This window comes from Stegastes partitus, unplaced genomic scaffold, assembly GCF_000690725.1.
Source record: "Stegastes partitus isolate 25-593 unplaced genomic scaffold, Stegastes_partitus-1.0.2 Scaffold1516, whole genome shotgun sequence".
In the NCBI taxonomy this organism is placed as follows: domain Eukaryota; kingdom Metazoa; phylum Chordata; class Actinopteri; family Pomacentridae; genus Stegastes; species Stegastes partitus.
In genome coordinates, this window is record NW_007579247.1 from 123,717 (window position 1) to 147,386 (window position 23,670).

The window sequence follows — 23,670 nt, forward strand, 5'->3', positions numbered from 1 at the left end:
TTCCCTTCATTTTATCATCACCATAAAATTTCCATTGTCTTCTCATTCCTGGTAGCTGAACACTATGTTTAGGTTTATATTTGCATAATATGTCTGAAAATGTATTGTGGGAGTATCTCAAGGGGCTTTCCTTGGCTGGTTATGTGCACTGTATATAAAGGCATTTATAGGAAAGAGCCACTCTAGAAGCAGTGATATTAAATCAGTGTTGTAGTAGAGCATAAACTCATCGTAACTCAATTTGTGTGCCGTTTTTTTGTAGTATATCCATTTTTTAAAATCCCCTTTCACTACATGACTGTTATCTTTGCAGCACACACTCTTGTAATAAACCTTGAATATGATAATGTTAATTTAATTATAGCTGCTTTTCAGATTGCGTTCAGTTAATTATGGCTCTCTGCTTGCAAAAACAATCTGTTTTTTGTTTCTTGAACCACTGGTAGTGTAGTTGACCTTAAATGTGCACACTGTACAGTATTACATAATACAGTATATTGTCCTTGTGTCAAACAGCAGCAGTGTAGTTCTTTTGTCTTGTGCGGCGAGAGGAGCTGGGTATTTTGAGAACATGATTTGACACAGTCTGCCTGCAGCGTTGAGACACAGCAGGCGGTTTAGTATGTTTTTGTGTGAAAACTGGAAAACCCACCAAAACCACACAGTTGTTGCTTTTATGATCCCCCCAGCAAAAAAAGTGACTCGTACATACTGCAGCTCAGGGAAAGCAGAGCAGACGAAGCACAGTTCACTGTTAAACGATGTTCAGTTGTACAGAGTTGTATGTCAGGTTACAGTAAAACTTTAGGGGTTTAAATCTGTGAAGTGATGGCTAGCTAGTAGCTGGGCAGCTGTGACATTTAATTAGCCATTTAAAAACATTTAGTAATCAATAGAAAATAAATCCAGTCTTTAGCGTCACAGATGTAAGGCTTGTCTTTATATTTCTCTTTTATATCACTAGGAGTTACAGCTTTTTTTTTTTCTTTCTCATTGTTAGCCAGTGAAAATGGGCAACATGAATATGGCCCTTTAAATTCTGGTTCCCTGCAATGAGAATTTGGCAATATTATTTTTAGTATACCCTGTTAAACTAACAAAATATCTTACTGCGTGCTGAAAAAAATAGAGGCTCTAGTATATGAATGCATTTTGATCGCCTGTATCTTTTGCAATTGGAAATGAGGCTGGGTGAAACGAGCAGTTTCCTGTTTCACTAGCAGTTTTTACATTGATGCCCATTCACGTGCACTGCTGCACCAGAGTGGCAACAATTAAGGGGTTAGTTATCAACTAAATTGTTTGTCAGCTACTAACTAAGGTATGAAACTGATTAGTTGCTCGGTTCTTTGCTCCTCCGTGACAGTAAATTAAATATATTTGAGTTGTGGACAAAACAAGACAGTTGTGTAAAGACAGTTGTGGAAGTCATCTTAGGCTTCTGGAAACACCGATCAATATTCGTCACCATTTTCTGACATTTTAACGACTGAACGACTGATTAATTAAGCCAAAAAATAATCAACATGTTGGTCAGTGATGAAAATTGTCATTAGCTGCAGCTCTGCTACCCACTGTAAACAGACAAGCAGAGAAACTAGAGCTAAAAAAACTTTTATTTGTTCCATCATCATCAGTTGTGGGTTTTTTTTTTTACCTCTTTTCTTTGTAAATTATCTACTTAAGAGTTTACTCCGTTTGTTTATCCCTTCGCAAAAACTGCGTCTGAGATGTTGTGGAAACTTTTCATCACTTTCTGACGTCTTATAGACCAAACCATTATTCAAGAGAATAAATGGCATAATAATCGATAATAGAAATAGTTATTATTTACAAGATTGTGGGAAATATGTAATGGAAACTTCAATAATTGCTGAATATAAAAAGTCAATTTGAGCTGAATCCTGTTTGTTTTTTCTTCTGAATGCTGGTGCTTAGTTTGATTTTACAGGATGTTTGATACCAATTACTCTGCTCCGAACCCCTCCTTGGAAAATGGTACAGACTGGCCACCCATGAAGCCCGATCGTAGCGGACACCTCAGGAACGAACACAGCTGTTTAAGTTTGAACTAAACATGCAGACATGAGCAAAATCAGGCTGAGACGTCCTCTAACACCACCTGAAAACAACACACCGAGCATCTTGTTCTCTTAGCCAGCAGTTAAAGTGGATGTGTTGAAGTGGTTACTCATGGGAATTTTTGCTTCTAGATCTGGTTCTCTTTACTGTGGCCTTCCTGCACTTCACCTTTTAGAGATCACCTGCCAGTCAAACTGTGTGGGCAGCACTGCGACGCCTTTTTTCTTGTTAAGTTTCAGTCTCTGTCAGCTTTAGGTTATCTCTTCACTCAGCCAAGTCATCGGCGCTCCTGCCAGCCGTCTTCTCCTTGCAGTTATTGCAGATGCTGTTTCCAGTAATGGAAATGTTTTGTTTTTTTGTTTTTTTGTTTTTACCCTGCAGATAAAGCCTATCTGTAACTTTTTGCTTCAAGATCAGATGCTCTTTTCATTTCACCATTGGCAGAAATGATGGGTAGTTGGAGCAGTAATCGTTGATGAGATCAGTTAGATTGGAACACTACTCATTTTTAAGGGCACTTTAACACAAAGCATGTTGTGACCAGTTTTCTTTCAGCTCTTGAATGTTTTCATCCATTTGTGGGATGCATCAGGGCTGGTGTGAGTGATGTCAGGTCACAACAAAAACATGAGATGATGTGCTTTCAAATGGAAGTCCTAAATATCTTACAACAGTGATACAGTCTATTAAGAGTTAGAATCACAACTTTTATTTAAATATATTTCAAGCCATAAAATACAGACAGTAGGACTACACACAATGATTATTTTTATCGTCAATTAATCTGTTGATTATTCTGTCAATGAACTGATGAATGGTGTGATCTATACAATTTATGAAAATGGTGAAAAATATTAAATTTACTGTCATAGAGGAGTAAAGAAACCAGAAAATAACATTGAAGAGGGCAGAATCAGAGAATTTACACTTCTTCTTTTTTTTCCCCCCCGCTCAAAAAAATGCTCAGAACAGTTAATCGATTATCAGAGTAGTAGACAACTAATGAAGTGATCGATTAGTCACTGCAGCTCTAACAGACAGCTCCATTATGCTTAATTAAGGTTAAAGGGACTGGAGTTGCTTTTGTTTGGACTCGCAGTGATGCCAGAATCTTTACACTGATTAAATGGCAGGCTATAAAGCTACATCCCCATTAAATGCAACCTTTTCTTCTTTTACAAGTTTACATACCGTGTTGCAGTACATAGTTTGAAAGGAAATTGATTTATTTTCTTTCAGATCTTTCTAAAGCATTTCCTCTCATTTTTATGATCAATTCAGTGACATCTTATATCATCAGCAAAAGCTGTAAAACAGTCCAGTGTTTTACTGAGATCTCGTTGGTGTGAAGGCTCAGCTGTTGTGCTGTTTCTGTATTTTCGGTGTGCTCTGAGGCGGTCGGAGTGAGTGATGTGTCAGCCTCGGCCTCCTTGCTCTCGTCTTGCTGCGTTCTTTTTGAGACCTGTGGTTTTTCAGTCAGTTGGTCATGTGGCTTTGATGTGCAGCAGCCAGAGAAAGTGGTGCAGTGTGTACTTCACAGGCATCCCTCGGTTAGCATCTGAAATATTTTCAAAATCTCATCCCTAAGTTCTTTTTTGTGCGGCTGCACTGCTATATATACTGGTGTTACCGTCTTGTGAACTGCTTCCCTTGGGCGGCATTCAGCAAAGCACTATGAGTCAGGAAATGCTGGCTGCTCTCTCATATTTTGTTATATACATTTTCTCCATGAGCACATGTTTCACACGTAGAGGGCTTTTGCAAAATAAGTAAAGGTCACAAATGCATAGTAAGACAAAGTGATATGAAAGTGATAACGAGGCAAAAATACATAGGGAAGTATGTATAGTAGAATTGTGTCTTGTAGCATTTTTTGTCATGTAGCTTTTGCAGGTTCACATGTAAGTCGATGCACACATTCCACAAATATTATCATTGTGTTGTGGGCTCCTTTGCATAAAACAAGCTCATTGACTTAGACTTAGACTTCATTGGTGGATCCATTTTCCAATCAAGAGACTGGAAACAGTAAGGCTACAAAATAATTTAATAATTTTCACAATGTTAGCTTCCTGCAACTAAAGGAGCATGTTTAACTGGGATATAGACATTGGAAATGCTTTACTCATAGAAAACAGCCCATATAGATTAAAATAATAATAATAATTGGTTTCACCTGTAGTAAATCTGACATTAAAATGCCATATTTCACTTTTTCCAAACTAGTTTTTGACCACACACTTGCCTGAGTTGCTGTGCTGTATTAACTGAGTGGAGACTAGAGGCTTCTCTGTGCACAGCCGACTAGTTAGCATCAACCGTAGCCTGCATGTGGGGCGTTTATGCAACATTATGTCTTCTAGTGTCTCTCAGTAAGTAGATGTACAGCAAATTGGGTGATATGGGTACAATTTTATTTATATTTTGCCTCGAGGAGATGGGTTAAATTCAGTTGGGGACTATTTCGCAGCAGAGAATTATGCATTAGCAGGAATGTAGCACAACAATAAAGTAAAGGTAGTGCTGTGCTTTTCTAAATGTAAAAGTGTAATAAGAAAGTAATCATCATAAATAATCCCCAATATTGATTCTGATTAATGCCATAAGCCGAGATGCCGGATATGGTTGCCATGGCAGCAGCAGTAGCAGCTCTGTGTGCAGGCCTAAAGTATTTGTATAACTTGCTTGATGACACAAAAGATTATGCAGGGACAGTGAGTCAAAGATGCAAAAGTTGGTCGCTGCAGATGTATGATTGTGGGTTTTATTGCTGAAAAAATGTGGTTAATATGGAGATTTATGCCTGTAGAGAATTGGGATGGGCCACACTGTGTCTGTAACTGGAGCTGCATTATCAGCGTTATTTGATCGCAGTAATATACGGCTTTGCTGTGTTCTGGCGCTGTTTTGTCTGAGCAGTCTTTCTAAAAGTGATTCCACAGTAATCACGTTTTAACGAGGTAATTATCAAAACTGCAGCTTTCCTTTGCAGCCTTCTACAACAGTTTGTTTTGTCACCAGCGATTGATCCAAACTCCACTTTAGAGAGAGTATTTATGGAACCAAAATCCCACTGTGCTTCCTGGTTGGCCACTGATCAGCAAGCTTTCAGTTTTGAGTGTAGTTTCTCATAAAGCCTGCCTTTTTACTTGCATTTCTGAGAAACTGAAACGTGATACAAGGTCCTTTTCATCCATACGCTTGCTATGCTTTATTATATGCCAAAATTTGGAGGCATGTCTGTGTCATTTTCTGAGTAGGCCTATTTTTGTTTTCAACAGCCTCTTGTCGAGGGTAAGGCTGCTCATGTCAGGGCTTTCCAGTGGCTGACGCTCCACAGATTGGCGTTGCGCTGAGCCTCTTTACAGAAGCCTGAGTTCGCGCACACCGTATGCTTACACAATCACAAGATACTGTATCGCCCTCTGTGATGATATTCAGGAGCTGCCGTGGCATACTCTGCCTTTTCAGCCCGCCCACATGAGCAGTTAGATCATGGGGGAACGCTGCTGAAGTGGCTCCTGTTTATAAAAAGTTTTAGCATCTAAAAAGATGGTCGATAGTTGGTCAGATTCCTGCTTTTGTCCATGTCAGATTGGGAGAAACTAAACAGAAGGGAAAAAGATCTAATTGCCTTCATCTGGAAACATTTTTGTTGTTTGTTGTTGTTTTCCGTAGATTTTATTGGCGGGTCTGGTGTTGCGAGAGAAACTGGATCAGTGCAGCCAAATCTGATGCCTCAACTCAGGATAGCCGCAGGTGTAGAATCCAATACCAGTGGTCTCTTTTTGCCAAATTTAAAATCTGCATACTGCACTGTAGGGTGGAGCGATATATCAAATTAATTTCATTGATTTACATTTTTGTTGTTGCATGCGATAAGGAATGCATAAATGGTGAAATCGATATTTGTGCTCCCTCTGCTGCCTCTCAAAAAACACCAGTGTTAGCAGTCAGCAGTAGGTCCCTGGAGTCATGATGGTAATTTTCTCGGAGATGCCCAAAAGTGTGAGCTTTTCCAGTCAAAATGCACTTGAGTAATGGCTGCAGAAGCTGACAGCATGGAAATAAGAGCTTTGGAGCGTCATTATATTACTTCAGTGATATGGAAATGGTTCAGTTTTGCAAAATCTGACAATGACCAAACCCACCGTACTGAGTAAAATTTGTAAAAACTCTGAACTACAGCTAGGAGCAGCAGTGAAGCAGGAGCTATGTACATCTCATGCTCCTGCTAACACCCATCCCAATTCCCAAACCACCACTGAAAAGCAGCTAATATTACCGACCTCGCTTTCCAGTGTCATTCGTATGCAAAGACAGGCCCCTTGCAGATAGAAATTACAAAAAGTGTTGGCATTTTATATCAGGCAAGACACAGTTACAAGTGCTGCTTTTTTCTTGTTGCACAGTCATTGTTTTTCCTTTTTCGCATTTGCGATGTGTTAAACGATTATAGCTTTAAGAGTGGAGCTTCTCATTTCTCAGCTTTGTCCAAATGCCTCAGTCAATGGAGGATGTTTCTTGTTGTTTCACTTAAGAAAACTATTTTTGAATTGCCTTTTGTCCTTAGATTGTGTAGAGAGAATGTAAAAGTGTTCTCTATAACACTGACAAAGATACCCATGGCAATTGGTTAGGCAACGAAAACAGAATAAGTGTAACTGATTGGAGGAAGTATGAAATTGATAAAGCAGCTTTACTTTACGTGGACCAGTGATTTTATAGCTAATACCCAATCTGTCTTATAAGATCAGAAACTGTTGTTCAGATGCCTCAAAACATCTTTTAAGGCTGTGATTAATTGAATTATGATTTAGTCTGTCTGTATTTTTCACAATTTACGGAATATCTAAAAAAAATTCAAATAACTTTGGTCTAGTAAACAGTTAATACCCAAAGATTACCAAAAATGTCTTACAAAGCAAGACAAAGCAGCTCGTCTTTGCATTTGATAAAGTACACCATTTGTCCTTGATGAAGTCTTTTAACTCTTAAGCTTTTATGGAAATAGGTGACAATTCTCGATCAATTAATCCAGTTGTTTCAGCTTTTGCTTCTTTAATGTTTTCAAAAGCTTGTGCTGTAATATGTAGTAACTGTACCATCTGTTAACACACGATACAGCGAACCTTATTACAATTTATTATCTTGGAAAAAATGAAAAGTTGTGTAGAATACAGTATTTTCCCCCATTCGCCATTTACCAGAGGAAATTTTATTTGCCAGCACTGACATCCACTATGGTAACCAGTTTTTGTCTGGTAAACATTTCACCCTAAACCCCAAAACCAAAATTAAATTTATGTCCACGTCTCCCTCCTGGTGATTGCAACTCCTTCTAATCTTGATCTTGAGTCCTTGACCCGCCTGATTCTTAGCCGTTGCTGATGCTCTGCTTCATTCTGCCATGAGCCGTCCTCTTGAAATGCCACCGTGGCGCCCATCTCCATGGCAACCCCTCTGCCTCTGACATCAGTACCACCACTCCACAGCCAATGGGAGAGGGAGGGAGAGAATGAGAGCCTTGACACTCTGAAATCCTGTTGTGCAATTCAGAAGGAGATATAATTTGTGTAATTTGGGTGGTTACGCCTGGCAAGACGAGCACGACGACTTCTGGCTCAGCATGCACGTAAAACATTAACGCACACTGCTGCTTTGTTGCACCGATGCTGCTATCTGTGCTCGTCGTCAGGCTCTGACAGATGCGTTTTATTGCTGCACTGCTGTTGGCGCATTGGCCTTTCACTTGTTACATATTTCTCAGGGAGGCTGATTAAAATGAGCACAAACCCTCCTACTGAAGTTGTGTGATGACTGTTGTGTTTTGCAGAAGTGGCCTGACGGCTTTGATTGTATCTCTTGCTCTGGTTTTCTTTAAAATTCTTCTAAGGTTGCAGAGGTTGTGGTTGCCTTAAAATCAGCACACATGACTGATATAATGAGTTCTCATCTTTTAAGTGAAGTCTTGCTAATGGAGATACAAAGCAAGAATGCTGCATGAGAAACTCTTGAAAATCTCCCACTCTACTTCTTATTCCTCTTGTTTTGTGTTGTTTTCTTGTAGCAGTGATAAGAGAGGCCATGCATATTCATGGAAATAATCTACGTTGCAAATCATCAGCTTCTCCTGCAAGATTGTAGGCTAGAGACACTCATTTACGGCATTAAGGCTGCAAACTATTGTTTTTGTGACTAATTAATCCGTTGATTATGTTATTAATTACATTTTTTTACTACATGAAATGACATAAAAGAGCCAAAACTGACATCTTTCATTGTGACTGTTTCCCAGAAATATTTATTTCATAATGATATACATTAAAAAAAAAATAAATGAAAAGCAGCAAATCGTGACATTTGAGAAGCCACAGTCAGAATATTTGCACGTTCTGCTTGATTTAACAGCACTGCAACAAACGATTCGTTTAGATTTTCAGTTTATTTTTACTGTGAAAAACAGTCTTTTTAAACCCAAGGTGACATCTTCAAATGTCTCTTTTCCTTTACTGAGTAGCCTTAAAAAACCAGAAGATATTCAGTTCGTCGTCAAACCAGCAAATCCTCACAGTTTCGATGATGGAGCCAGTTAATGTCTGCCATTTTTGGTGATTTAAATAATGTGCTGTTGTTTAATTGCCTAATTGTTTCAGCTGAAACTAAAACTTGAATAATTAGTGTCATAAAGAACGCATTTGGAGGAGATGAGGTGATATTTGATGTGGATACAGAGCCAAACGTTTGCTTTGGTCAGGCTGAGTGCAGTTTTCATTCGCACGCTACTTTGTTTTATATTAATCTATGAAACATTTGTCCCTTCAGCTCTTGTATTAATTGGTTATCCTGATTCAGGGATACCAGAGAGTGCTTCATTTAATTTGCAGAGTTTTTATCTATGCAAAATAACGCCGTCTGGGTCGGGCTGAATGCAGGGACTCGGCCGGCGGTGGAATCTGTGACCTTGCTGATAACGAGCTCAAGCAGAGATACCGAAGTTCAAGTGTTCGGTTTGCACCTGAGAGCTGGAAGTTATACAGCGCTTACATAGGGGAGCGGCGATGTGCTTACAGGCAGAGGCATGAAAAAAAAGATAAGAGCTTTTTTGTTGGAGGGCTGCTGTACTTCAGATGTACATTACAGCATTTACAGTGTTTGTGCCTGTGTGGGCTACAGTGCCTCAGTCAGCAGACCTGTTTTTACCTTAGAGGCTCACGCTACAAGAAATCATAACTCTGTGATGTAACACACATATACAGTGGTGGAAAATAACCTTTACTTTAGCGCAAGTTTGAGGTGCCTTAAGTGAATATTTCCATTTTAAATGATATTTTCTACACCACTACATTTATCTGACTGCTTTAGTTGCTTTAGAGATGAAGGTTTTACACCGTGGATGATGAGACAAGCTTTTAAAATGCAACACACAGTTAAAGACAAACCAGTGGTTTCCAGGCTTTTTTAAAATTCCTACAAGAAAGCTTTGTGAAGTCTGGTTCCCATTTCAGATATGTGAGTGCTGTTAACGGCTCCACCAAACTTCCCACAGTAAGGTCCAAAAATTGAAAACAGATTTGTGTATCAGATCTTTGTTTATTGTTCCTTCTTCTCCCATTAATCATGTTTGGGCCCCTCAGATTTATCTGCTGTCCCTGTGTAGGAAAGCAAATGTAAATCTGGTCTCACCTGCCACAGCTACAACAGTACAATGCTGCAAACACACTGATGCTTCACTATTAATCATCTAATCATGTCGTATATAACAATGCATCAGTCAGAGGAACCAAACCACCACTTTTATTTTAATACTTTAACTACATTTTTCCTGCTACGTATCAACTGTAACTTACGCAAGATTGTTTATGCAGGACCTGGACTTAAAATACCTTTCCTTGTTACTTTTATGTAACTAAAGCATTTGAATACTTGCTCTACTTACTGTCAGAATGGAATTCAGTTGACCGTGCAGCCAAGTTTGCTTTGGCTTTTGAGGTAAATGACCTACCTAGATTTAATCAGATATCATGCGAGCTGCTGGGATAAGAGACTCGGATCTAAACATGTAAGTCAGCAGCACAGCACATCTGCATTTAGCCTGATTGTGTTTTTGTTGCAGTTTCTATTAAGCCTGTTGTGTAATCCAGTTGCTGTCTGAAGAAATTAGAATAATGAAATGGCTCCAGCTTCTGTCATGTCGATGATGGAACGTACAGCAACTGTTTATTTTAAAAGCCTGCCAAGGTAAATAGAGTTCATGAAGCACATGTCCATCAGTCGGTACAGGAATGACAAACATACATTTTGATATGGATTTAGCAATTTAGTGATTTTTTTTGAAAGGCAAATTGTGGACTTCCTGTTTTTTTAAATTTTATTTCTGTCGAGAAACGTGTGTATATTTTGCAATGTTTTGATAATCGATTCAGCACTTTTGTTTTCTTTTTTTAAACATTTTGGGGCTTTTCGCCTTTATTTTAGAGCAGTAGAGATAGACAGGAAGGGGGGAGAAGAATGGGGACAGCAAAGGGTCACGAGCAGGAGTCGAACCCACGATCGCTGTGTAGGGGAACTGTAGCCCCTGCTCATGGGTCACCCGCTCAACTAGGTGAGCTATAGGGGGACCCAGCATTTTTATTTTCAAAACAAAAATGCCAAATATTTGTTGCTTTAAGCTTGGCAGAATGGGAGTTTTTTTATGCTTTTGTTGGCCGTACATGCTAGGAACTTGTATATCTTTGGGTTTTGGACTGTTGATTGAATGAGACGAGATATTAAAACGGATCAATCTGTGTTGACAGATCAACTGATAACCATTAGTTGCAACCCTAGTGTAATTAATAGTATGTGTATATTAGTGTTAATACGAGGCTTCCCCCAGGAAATCAGATAACCAAAGTGGTTATCCACCTCGCTCTTTTCACAGTCGTAATTCGTGATCGGTTTCATCACAGATGACGGCCTAAACACTCATTAAATATTTGGCATTTGCGGTGTGAAATGGCATCTTTGCTCTTTTTCCCCCCCTAAAGGTTAATGATTTATCTCGTAAAAGTGCATTATTATTTTTATGATGCCAGCAGAGGTGGTGTTTATTACAGGCGTTGGGCTTCATCTGTGTAAGAATACACTCCAGCAGGCGCTAATGTAAACCTGGACCCTGACCTGTGACAAAATACTATACACAACACGGTGAGGAGTGAAATAAATTGAAGCAAAACCTCCGTGCATGCTGTGTGCACAGTGAAAGGAGGGAAAAGTTTCTTCCTTAAAGTCACTTCCTCAAAGTTTGTACAGAACCTGTTGCTTATGACGGCGACAAAGGGCCCCTGTGCTGAACATTTTTCATTGCTATGCTAAGAAGTGCTGGAAATTATTACTAAAAATGAGAATGTTTGTCTTAGGCTTTAGTGAAATAAACTAGATTGTATGTAGTAAATGTCTAGCAAACAAAAATAAACTGCAAATGCCAAAAGTAGCTAGCAAAGTGAGTGTTCCTGGTGTTAATAGCAGCTGTTAACCTTGTTTTTCAGCCATAAAGGCATCATTTCTGTGGCATATTAAAGCTGTTTGCAGTCCCATGTTTGACTTTATTCCATATTTGTTTGCTGTGGGGAGCTAAAGCTTGTCAGAGCATGCATTTTGCAGAAGTCAGGGAAACATGCCAGGCCTCCAGTCCATCGCAGAACTAGTTAATCTTGTAGAGCTGATTTTATCATCCAGCCATGCAAACATAAACAGCTTGCAGCCACCTTTCGATAAACTACTTATTGTGGTTAGTATACATAAAAACAGGATGCGTGTTTCAGTACGCAAAAAAGTAGATGCAGCCAAATCTGATAGCTCCTAAGCCTTAACTGACCAAATGTGCAAGTCAGAATTGGGTTATTTTGGTTTGTGTGTGTGTGAAACAAACAGAAGAAAGAAGGCCATATTGTGTGAACTGTTGTAGGCGATAGTCAGTGAAGCCTGAAAGTTCTCAGAGACTGCAAATGATGCATGTAAGATCTCAAAAGCAGATTACACTGAACTGATGTTGAAGTAACATGTTTAAAGGATTCTGAAATGAAGAAAAATAGAACATCGGCCAGTGCAAATCCAATGTAGAATATTTGTTTGAAACAAGAAATTAGTTTACATAATCAAATCAGTAAACGTTTTTGATAGCAGAATCAAATAACAAAAGGAAGATGCTTACTGTATGAAAACGAATATTGACAATGCTAAAACATGTTGGATTAAACCCAGTAGTTGCAGATGAACTGACCCACAGAGTATCAGGCAAATAATTTTAACCCTAATGAAATGTTTAAATTATGGAACACAGAACAGTATATAAAGCTCTTCATATAATCACCTGTAACCTATTAGTTACCTTAATTATTGACAATTCATGTAACCAATAGGTTGTCAACTATTAAATTAGTTGCTAGCTATTTTGATAATTGATTAATTGGTTTGAGTAGCTTTTTACAGGCGGAAAAAAAGCCTAATTTCTCAGATTCCAGCTCCTTCGATGTGCATGTTTTCAGGTTTTTTTTTCCTACTCTGTGAACGGGAACTGAAAATATTTGGTTTGTGGACAATACAAGATATTGGTCATTTTGAGGTTTGGGAAACGGTTACCACTATTTTTGTACTATTTTCTCACAACTAATCAATAGAAAAGATAATTCCCTGTAGTTGCAGCTTCATTCGACGTTATGACATGTTGTATAGAATGTAAAAGGAAACGTGTCATCAGCATCCACAGAAAGTCAGAAAATAATCAGCGACGTGACTGACAGCCCACTGTAACTCGCTGTCTCTTTAGATTAGTAAATGTCGATCAGTGCTGCAAGTAGCACAGAGCCTCTAATCCTGCAGTTCCACTTCTGAATGCAGCAAACACCCTCACTGCTGCACATTCGGCCTGAGCGTTACTCGAAGTCGGACTCTTTTGATGCCTTTTAAAGCCTTCGAGTCTGCGACGTCTGTCTCCTTTCTGCTCTCACGTTCATATCTGCACTCTCACTGCCCTTAAACACAGCGAGCTTTTCCCCTTCTTCCTCCAACCCTACCCCTCCAACATCGTCATGGTTACAGCCCTATTGCATAACCCAGTGGCTGCAGAGAAAAGCCTTGTATTCCTGTCGCCATAGAAACGGAGCCCTCCTCCTTTCTTTAACCCCCCCCCACACCCCTCCTCGAAGTGCTCCTTCCTAAGAACTGAGCATGCTCAGAAAAACACTACAGAAGAGGAAACAGGAATGGCATCTCAGAGAAAATTCTGTTCAACGCATGGTGCAGCTCTTATCGTCATCAGAGTACCTTCTGTTAAGATAAGCAGAGCAGTTCAGTTGGTGACACTTTAGGAAATGTAAACACACCTGAATATATAAATTAGGAAGGTCAAGAAAGATCGATGGCTGACATTAGACACTGTATTTTGTAACTAGACTTCTTCACCAACAGATGATTACTATATTACTAAATATATACATACATGCATTAAATGTTATATATTAACAGCATGTGATGGCAAAGAACCTGTCATTTATAACTGGGCTTCTTTGTTAAACAAGATTCATGTAGCTGAATGTGAACAATAGAAATAACAGTGATAAAGTCAGCTAATTTATTTTACCGGTTATTGATTAATAAAAATAACAATACTGATAATCGGAGAAATACCAACTATCAGCGTCAATAATCAGCCAGGTCAATAATCAGTCAATCCTTAGTTCTCATAGCTGCAGTTACCAAGTGATTGGAGGACAATGACAATTTGCTTTTTTTGTTTTCTTTAGATTTATTATGCATTTTCAGTCCTTTATGAAAATTCTGGTGCATGTCTTCAGCTACCGGGTCAACCAGCTGTATTCATGCCACAAGTCTAAAGTGGACATTTAGAAATTTCTTATTTTGTCCAGAGAAAAAATCCAATAAAGCTACATATTCAGTTTAGTGTGTTATGAGAAAAACAAAGTATGCACATTTGAGAAGGTGGACTTTGGATTCATTTCTGTTGATTGATTAAAAGACTAATTATTCTACCTGTTCTACTCTATATTTCACACGGCCTCCTATTTGATCAAGCAGCAAAGTATAAGGAGACCCTATGGTCTATAGTGGTCAGGTCAGCTGTGTGAGACAGGTGTCACAATAAGCTGGTTGGTGGTACTTCCCACCATACATAACCAATTCACATCGGTATAAATAAAAACCGTACACCTGCATGATCATCCATGTATAGTAAAGACGATAAGTCTGAGTTGCTTAATTTGACAGAAATCTATGCATTTTACGTTATTTCTGCCCATTTGTTGAACAAAAATGTCTCAGAAAATAAAACCCAAATTAACCAAACTAGTTAGAAGTATTGTGTAGCTCTGTTTATATCTTGTCAGCTTCTCGCTAGTGATTTTGCTTTGGAGTACACTAAAAACCTCTTTGGTGTGCAAAAAAAAAAAAGGAGACCCTGTATATTGAGTTGTAGCTCTAAATTCAAAAGTCCTGAGTGCTCACTGTCCAGTGATAAGACTCCCACAGTACACCGAGACTACACGCTCAACTCGGTGTACTTTGTACTTCCTCAGAAAGTTCCTTCTGCTACATGTCTGGACAAACTGACAAGGAACTGAAGGGCTTGCCTCAGCAAACATGATGAAATGTAGTATGGACTAAGACTTCCCCTCGCCAGTGTGTGCACTAACTGCTGACGTCCTGTTGTAGTGTTTGTCTAATGAAGTGTGTTCTTTTTAACAATGATATGGTTATTTGCTTATTCCCTGAAATGTTAGAAAACGTAAATAATAGTCAGAATTTCCCCAAGTACAAAATTGTGTCTCTAGATATTTGTGTTTTGTCATAAAGTCCAAAGCAATACAACATTTTTAAGAAAGCAGCAAATTTCCTTCTTGTTTTGTGAGCTGGAACTAGAAAGTATTTGACATTTTTAGGAAACAGACAACCATATAACAACTGTTTTTGTTATCAATTAATATTACAATTACTTTCTCAATAGGTCATTTTTTTTATTAACCAAAAAAGTCTCAAGATAGGGAGAAATTCCCAGATCCCACAGAAGCATCATCACCTCTTGCTGTCTTTGGACCAACATCTCAAAAGCAATATAAGCAACGTTTAAACGACTGTGGGTTCACACTCCAGTACGTCTGCAGTTTGCATCACGTATGCAAACACAACACGGTTATGCTTGATGCCAGGAAACGACGCAACGTTAAAGTGATTAATGGGTTGATCGACGCCATAAAACGCTTCATATACAGCTGAGCAGCCAGCAGGTGTAATTCGCAGGTGTCATTTTTCCTGTGTGGCATCATTATCTTGTCAACGATTAATAACGCAATAAACCTGGATCGCTCTGACAGACACGGGCTTTGTTTGCCATCTGCCAATGTTCTTTCACCTCCATTTAATCATCTGAGCCCCAATCAATCTCTGGGTGTTTTTTTTTTTTTTTACCCACTGTGGCCTCATTTTTCACTGCAATGTAAAGTCCTGCACCTCTATGGAAACAACACAACTATGTCTAGAAGGAGAGAACTAAAAAATGTAGTCTGTGCAGCATAGCAGTTATAAAGCCATTTTAATTTCTTTTTTTAAGTTGAAAAAACTTAAACATGTACATCATTTTTCTAAATACCCACAGGTGATGCAATTATTAGAAGAAACAGGTGACTCGACATACAATAGATGTTTTACTACCTCCATTTTAAATTTGTTTTCATTCTCCTCTTTGCCGTGTGTTAACACTGCCGGCAATTCAGCCGAAAAGTCCGGAATTTGGGGCTTTTTTTTGTGTGAAGTAGCGCAGAATTTTATTTTATTTTTTTAAAATCTTGTTAATTTAAATGGTTTATTTTTGGCAAAATTTGACACAAGACGTGTAGGGGGGGAAAAAAAGCTATTTTAAACTGAGGTGTGTCATTTTTGCACGAGTACTTCAAACACCATCAGAAAGTTAGAAATGTGGAGTTTCTATCTGTTCTTACACTGTCTGGTATGAGAAATAAGTAAGATAAATGTGCGGTAAATGGTGTAATTTTGGTGTAATATTTATCTTATTTATTTTTAAGATACCATGATCAAATCCCGACTTTGTTTTCAGAGCGTTATGAGATTTGCTTCTCACCTGTGGCTGCAGGTAAATTAGCGCACCCACTGATATGAAGCAAAAGAGCATAAAATAGTCACATTTTAGGAGCTGGAGCCAGAGACTGCTTGTCATTTAGTTTGATACATAACCTAACAATTTATGTTTTATAAAGCTACGTAACTGTCCCTCAATCTCTTCGGCGCTAGTTGTAAAATTGTGAAACTGTGACATAACAAGACACATATTTGTCTTTTCAGCAGATCAGCACAGTTTCGTAAAGATATTTTCAGCGTGAATTTACATCAAGTGTGAGAACATTTTGCTGTGTCAATAAATTGGTGAAGGCTGTACCATTGACTGTCTAAAAAAAAAAAGATCTGTAGATTCAGTTTTGTCTGTGCCAAACCCACTGTGGCCTGGATCAGATTTTTAGCTTTGATGAATAAGTCTTGTAGCTCCCTGCTTCTCTGTACACGAGGGTATCTGCTGCTGTCGAACAGTTACATGGAGAACTATTTACTTTCCTCCCACACACACACACACACACACACACACACACACACACACACACACACACACTCCTCTCAAACAAGTGGAAAGGAAGGTCACTCATATTTCCCTCGCAGAAGGCTGGCACACTTGTGTTTACATTTCAGTCCCTACACCCCCATCACTATAGCAACTCATTTTCTTATTTTGTCCTCCTCTGTGGGTGTTTTTTTTTTTTTTTCATTTCTGTTGTTTGCAATGTGCAGAAGTAAAAAAAAAAAAAAAACCCACTTGGCTAGATGTAAATGATTGAAGGAACCTAAGGAAGCCATGAATATTCCGAGTTTCTCTCGGGTTGGTCATGCCGAAGTACAGCTGCGTGTTGTGCAATTTTGGTTCTGTAACAGCACCAAATGGCAGCAAGTTGCAACAGTTTGGGATCAGATGAGCTGGCAGCAGTGATTTGCATTTCTTGGCGGTACTGGGTCAGTTTGGTTTGGATGTGTCAGTTCCTGTGCTCTGAAGATGTCTGGGCAGTTTGCATACCAAACACCAGACTGTAGGCGGGCTGCAATTCTGTCATCAAAACCTCAAATGTGCTTTATTAATCAAGAACTCGATCATTACATGTACACTAAAACGATATAATGGAATATATGAATGCACGTACCGCCCACACACCCTTTTATTTACATTTTATCCAGCTCAAATACAACACTGCGATTAAGGGTTTTTGTAGATACGGTTGGCACGCAGGACCTCAGTGTGGGAATTTAAAATATTTCAGGCCGAGTGAGCCGGAATACAGTGAAACAGCCAATAAAGGAGTGGAGAGAGATGGAAATTCAGCAGTGGACATGTCTGTACCTGGGATAGTGTGGAGGAGGCGTCTCATCATAAGCTGGGCCAAGATTTTAGAGTGGAATCGAACAATTAGTCTGTTGTGTGTAGGCACAGTCGGACAATCAGGCACTTCCGCTCAGGCACTCCTTGTTCTTTTATTGGCTCTCGCAGTGGTGCAGTGGTCAGCCATGTTGCTTCTCAGCAACAAGGTTATGGGTTTACATCTGAAGTTTGCATCTCCTCCCTGCACCTATGTGGGTTTTTCATGCTGCTCTGGAGTCCAAAGACAGACATGGCAGATGTATTGTTGTTTAGAAATTAGGTGTAGATGTGAGAGGTTGTTCGTTTCTTCATGCTAACCCTGCGATGAACTGGCGATGTGTCCAGGGTGAACCCACGTCTCATCCAATGTCACCCTCAGACGACCTTCTGTAGCATAAATCAGGTATATGATGGATAGATGGTTGGATTTTCTATTAAAAACAGCTCGACTGAAAGTGTCCAACATTCAAAACACACACCTGATCCCGCTTAAAAAAACATGCTGTTTCTGCACAGTTACACAACAGAAACCAATTAAAAGCATGCAAAGTAGGCAAAAATTCAACGTTCTCCAAGGATAGCTGGGCTCCGTGAGCATGTTATTACTTGTTGGTACAAATTAGTAAATGGTTGCTGGAAGAAAGAAAAGCTGCGGGCGAAAATGCTGATTGGTGCTGCACATGTCTTTGTCTTCTTGTACGCCCAAGGTCATGGTGGTGCTTTTTTTCTTTTTACATCGTGTGTGTTCAAGTACTACTTCAGGTGCTTATCACATGGTCAGAGGTTCAATCCCCAGTTGGACTCTTGAGCAAGGGGCCATTAGTGACCCTGCACTCAGACCGTAGCGTCCCAAGCAGCTGGAATATGTGAAAACTTCACCATGCTGTCATGTTGGCCCATAAAACCGTAGTGATGTGTACCAGCATTAGACATTTCCTGGGTTGTCAAAACGAAACTACGTGGAATGTTTTATAGTTTCACTTGAATGCGTCAGATGCAAACCACCAGGAAGGTACATAATAGAAACACAAAGCGCATGTGAATGAACAAACTGCCTCCTACTAATCCCTATTTATTTTTGTTAAGGTGTAAATGTATTTTTGTCTGGGTGTGTTTCATTGTGTTGTGTTGCTATTATTAGCTGTGTACCATGATACATTCAAAATAAGGTGGTTAAATTCAAAATACACTTTATTTCTCTTGAGCTTTATATTTAAAAAAAAAAAAAAAAAAGGTAACTAAAAAGCATGATCTACTGCTCTCTTAGCAGTTTATTATGTGAACATGTACAAGAAATTTGACTCCTGTTTTATTTGCTCTCAAGGTACTTACACGAAAGATAACATGTGTTAAAAAAACAAGAGCAACAGGTTACAGAACACGAGCGTTTCACTACAATGTGCAGCTACAGATAGGTGTAAAAAAAAAAAAAGTTTAAAGGGACGTTATCAAAAACGATCAATCTCTATAGTCTAGATAGTCTAAAATAAAAAGTTTCCTTGGTGTATACTATGCAGCAATATTGCCCAGGATTTAGCAATAATAATCAGTTCTATCGTCTAAAATAAAAAGTTTTTGCGTTATATGGTTATCAGCTGTATTACCCAACCTTACTGTAATGTACATGTGAGAGTTATAAGCTTTAATAAATCAAAAGAGTCATTATCTTGCTGTTTTTAGCTGAAGGCCAACATGAAAAGATTAATGAGCAACAACAGCAAATCTGCATTGTTCCAGTCTGATTATTGTTGATCATTGATCTACTTGTTCTTATTTTTATCAAGCATTTATTTGCATGTTAAGCAAACCTTTCCTTGAACTCTTTTGGCAGTGCATTTAGCTCCAATCTCAGTGGTGATAAATAAGGATTGGTCTCAGTTATAAAGAAAGTGTGGTGTGGAAAACACAAACCACCTAAACTCTGGTGTATGAACTTATTCTCAGCTTTTCTCTGGATCTACTAGAGCAGAGCATCCTCATGCATGCAAGTATCCTCTCTAATTTCCTGTATGCTCTGCTCTTCTTTATCTCAGGTGCCAATATTGCAAAGTGAAGCTGATCTGCCCGCTATCCCTGCTGCTCATTCTGTTATATAAATTAGGATATTGGTATTGTGGAAGTGGAAATATGTAAAGTAATTAAGATATGGTGTTGCATTTCACATCACAACATAATTGTTTTTGAAGCTGCTGGCTCAATGTGATCATTGAAATATTGGAATGTGACATTTTTTTGTAGCTAAAATGAAGAAATTTTATTCAAGATGATTAATTTCATGCCGGCCAATTTTACTACTTACATGAAAGTATTCAGTGTTTCCTTTACATTCATTTAGGAGTGGCGGGCCGCCCCTTCAAATTTCTTTCTCATTTTTAATTTTTTTTTTTTTTTTTAAGAATTGTCGCAAATACACCACCGCCACATGTCTCCACCTTCACATCAGAGTCCTGCACTGGGTCGGGTACTCGCAAGTACTACAGTAAACTACAGATAACTGTCTTGCTCAGTATCTACTTTATGGGGGGTTAATACGATGCTAATTACTTGCGAGAGCGCGGCCTTAAAAGTGACATCACGTCCAGATAGTCAGAGGAGGGTCGTCCTGGAGAATGGGGCAGCGACTTACCGGAGGAAAGGTGGACTTTTAGTATTGTGTACAAAAAGACATTTTCTTTGCAGTTTTCACCTTCTAAAAACACATCCATCAGGCATTCATTGACGCAAAGATTAAATATGGAGCACATTAAAATGTTCATACTGCAGCTGTTTTTGATGTGGATTCACTTTTGGCATCATGGTTGCGCAGTCATGAAACATGTGGGAAGCCTGCGTGAGGTAAACTTACCTTGATCGTGACGTGTGGCTTGTGTTGCTTGCGTGATCAAATGCTGTTTGGCCGCATTCTCTCAGCAGAGCATGACCGCGCTGACATGCAGTATTATGGACCTGTTTGTTTGCTGGACAAAGCAGAGACGGTCTCTGGACTGAATTTAACACATGTCAGTACTTAAGTAGCTCTTGTGCAAAGGGATATTTTTATACTAATAAATGCAGTCTGTTCAATAATTGAATTCACTGCGTTGAGATGCTGCAAATGCAAACCCAACATTTCCTGCCGTTACTACCTCACATTCAATGTGTTCCACTGGCAAACCACAGGAAGGAAGCGGCGTTTGTCACAGAGGTATTTGGCTGATTGTGAAAACTTTGTCTGCGCAGCAAGATATTATTTAATGTTCTAGACCCTTTATATTGGGGTCATTGTAAAGAAGCTGATGTGTTTTATTTTAGAAGCAGAGAGAACGTTCGGGCTCTGACGGGCTGGAGTGGGCATGACGCACAGGCTGCATTTGGCTACTAAGACCAGTTTATTCTCCATGAAACGTGCAGAATAGAGTGAAAATCTGATGATTATTTCAGTTTTTACATAAACACATAACTTCTGCTACGTTTGTACCGAGCGTTGACACTCTAGAACAGACTTTTGGAAACACCGCTAACTTGTTTTAGTTTCAAAGCTCTGACATTACATTTCAGAAACTGAGATTCGTGGAAATGATGATGTTCCCTTATTGGTTCGACCTCACTGTCACTGCGTGTCCTACCCTGATTCGTCACACTCCTCTTGCGTGACCTTTTCTGGAAAAAAAACAAAAACAAAGCCATGAGGTCTGCCTACCAGTGGATAATGCAACATGGATAATGAATTACAGGCGTTCCTCAACTTGTTGTCTCTGTTGGCAGCTGTTGTGCAAGAAAAGAAATCTCTGGTCTTATGCTGACATTGCTGTTGTTCCTGCGTAGATTTTATTTTTATTTATTTTACAGCTGAGCAACCAGCCACCTGCTAAAATGCTTGTTTTTCCTTTGCAGTGTCAGTGTAACATTTCTGTACCTTTTTGTTTCATGGACTTGTGACGTAGCTGCATGACGCAGCGTGGGGCGGTATTCTAATGTAAACATTGCATTATTGCCGACCTCCTGCAGATATGAGTGCTGTCCCATGCTTTTTTTTTTTTTAGCAGGGTAAAGATGAGGTTCCTTCAAAAGTCATGAGGGAACTTTAACAACCACTATTACTGGAAATGTGTTCTGGAAAAGCTGCGGGGTCTGATTGTGTAGTTTTAAACACCTCTTTTCTGTTTTTTTCAGTATGATGTCTTATTGTTGGCTCTTGTCTGTGTTTTGTTTCATTCTCCAGCTCTGCTTATGACCGGGACAACAAGATCCGCGTTGCCATTAAGAAGATCAGCCCCTTCGAGCACCAGACGTACTGCCAACGCACCCTGAGAGAGATCAAAATCCTTCTGCGCTTCAAGCACGAGAACATTATTGGAATCAACGACATCATTCGCACACCAACCATCGATCAGATGAAGGACGTGTATCCTGACTAAACAATGGTTTTCCTGCATTTGAAGTTGTTGATAATGTGTGAAGACATTTGCATTTGATGGTTTTGCTCAGCTGCCAGTGAGATTGGTCTCTAACATTTGTGACTGAGTAGGGGGCTTTCATTTGTGTTTTATTACATAATAGCCACCTGTCAGCGCACATTTGGCAGAGATGCTCTTCACTGTAGCCAGCAGTGGCAAACTGGTGCAGTCCACAGTCACTGTGTGTGTTTAGTGTAACCTAAAAAAAAATAAAACATTAAAAAATGGCTGAAGCCTGCAGCGGCTCGGCTCTCTGCTTCCCGCCTGCCAACACGAGCATTCACCCAAACAAAAATAATAAACGCTCCGAGATAAAGTGACTCTCCTGCACAGAATTGGCTTTCTTTCACCACCTGGCCCTGACATGTTTTCAGTTTGTTGTAGCTACACGAGCACCAGCTCATTACGCCGCCATGACACCTCTGGGACTTGGCTATATTGAGAAGCTGCCGAAAATAAGCAACAAGTCAGCAGTTTGGTGATTCGAGCTCATGGCTCTCTGGGTGTGATGCTAAAATCCACAATCCGACGTGAGTGTGCCAGGAAGCCCTAAATGTAGTTTGGATGTGTTTAGGGTTGGGAAATATCATGATTAATGACCAGATTTACCTCGAAGGAAAATGATACTGGAGCACTAAATCCCCCAACGTTGCAGCAGAGGTGTTATTAAGCCAAAGTAGAAAAAAATAAACAGTAAATCTTGACAGTTTTGCTTGACATTCTCATATTTGAGGCAAGACACTACTGGTGAGATTTGAGATTTCGAGATATCCAAAATCCCTGATGTAAAAACCTGTAACTCTTAACATGTCAAAGAAATGGAACAAAAACTTTAGAAACAGTTTTATCCAGCGTTAAGATATCTGTTCTGGCAAATAATGCAAATTAAAGCATTTTTAGATATATATGTATAATACATTATATGCATATTTAAACATAGTTTCTGATTGTGAGCGATTATTGGGGTAATTTCATGAAGGAATGAACTTACGGAATATCTTAATATGACTAAAATTACGCAGGTTAGTGAGTTAAAATATTGATTTTAGTTCATTTTCAACTACCTGCTCAGCCCTGTTGGATATCTGGAGATCTCAGTTTTGTAGGTGGCAATAAAAACTGCGACTCATACAGACTTTACATTGCTTTATATTGTCCGGAGTGTTGTTTCCATGATCTTAAAGAACGTCTTTAACTGAGACTGCGCAGATATATTGTCCAGGATCTCATGGAAACAGACCTGTACAAGCTCCTGAAGACCCAACACCTGAGCAACGACCACATCTGCTACTTCCTCTACCAGATCCTACGAGGGCTCAAGTACATCCACTCTGCCAACGTCCTGCACCGCGACCTGAAGCCCTCCAACCTTCTGCTCAACACCACCTGCGATCTTAAGGTAGCGTCTCGAATAGAAGTTCGGTCAAATGTTTTTAAAAATTATTTCAATACCTTCATCCTTAATTTAATTTATGGAGCACAAATCCTTCGTTTACGGCCGCTGTCTCACTGGTGTGAAGGTCCACAATTTGAAGCAGGACATAGCTAAAATGTTTGCATTGTGAAAATATTTTTAATTGAAAAACAAAAACAGTCAGTAATGTCAGTATTTAGCGAGACGGTAGGAACAGAGCTGCATTCAGTACCACTAGCTTAAACGGTAAAAGAACACGAGGAGTT

The 23,670-nt window shown here is 39.3% G+C and overlaps 1 protein-coding gene across 1 annotated transcript in view; it reads left to right on the forward strand.

Annotated features, from left to right (window-relative positions):
- Positions 1–23,670, forward strand: part of LOC103371039 (mitogen-activated protein kinase 1) — a 39,621-nt gene that overhangs the window by 2,520 nt on the left and 13,431 nt on the right. The window contains exons 2-3 of the mRNA XM_008300257.1: positions 21,756–21,938; positions 23,200–23,389. Of these exons, the coding sequence (XP_008298479.1) occupies positions 21,756–21,938; positions 23,200–23,389 (373 nt within the window). The remainder of the gene's footprint in view (positions 1–21,755; positions 21,939–23,199; positions 23,390–23,670) is intronic.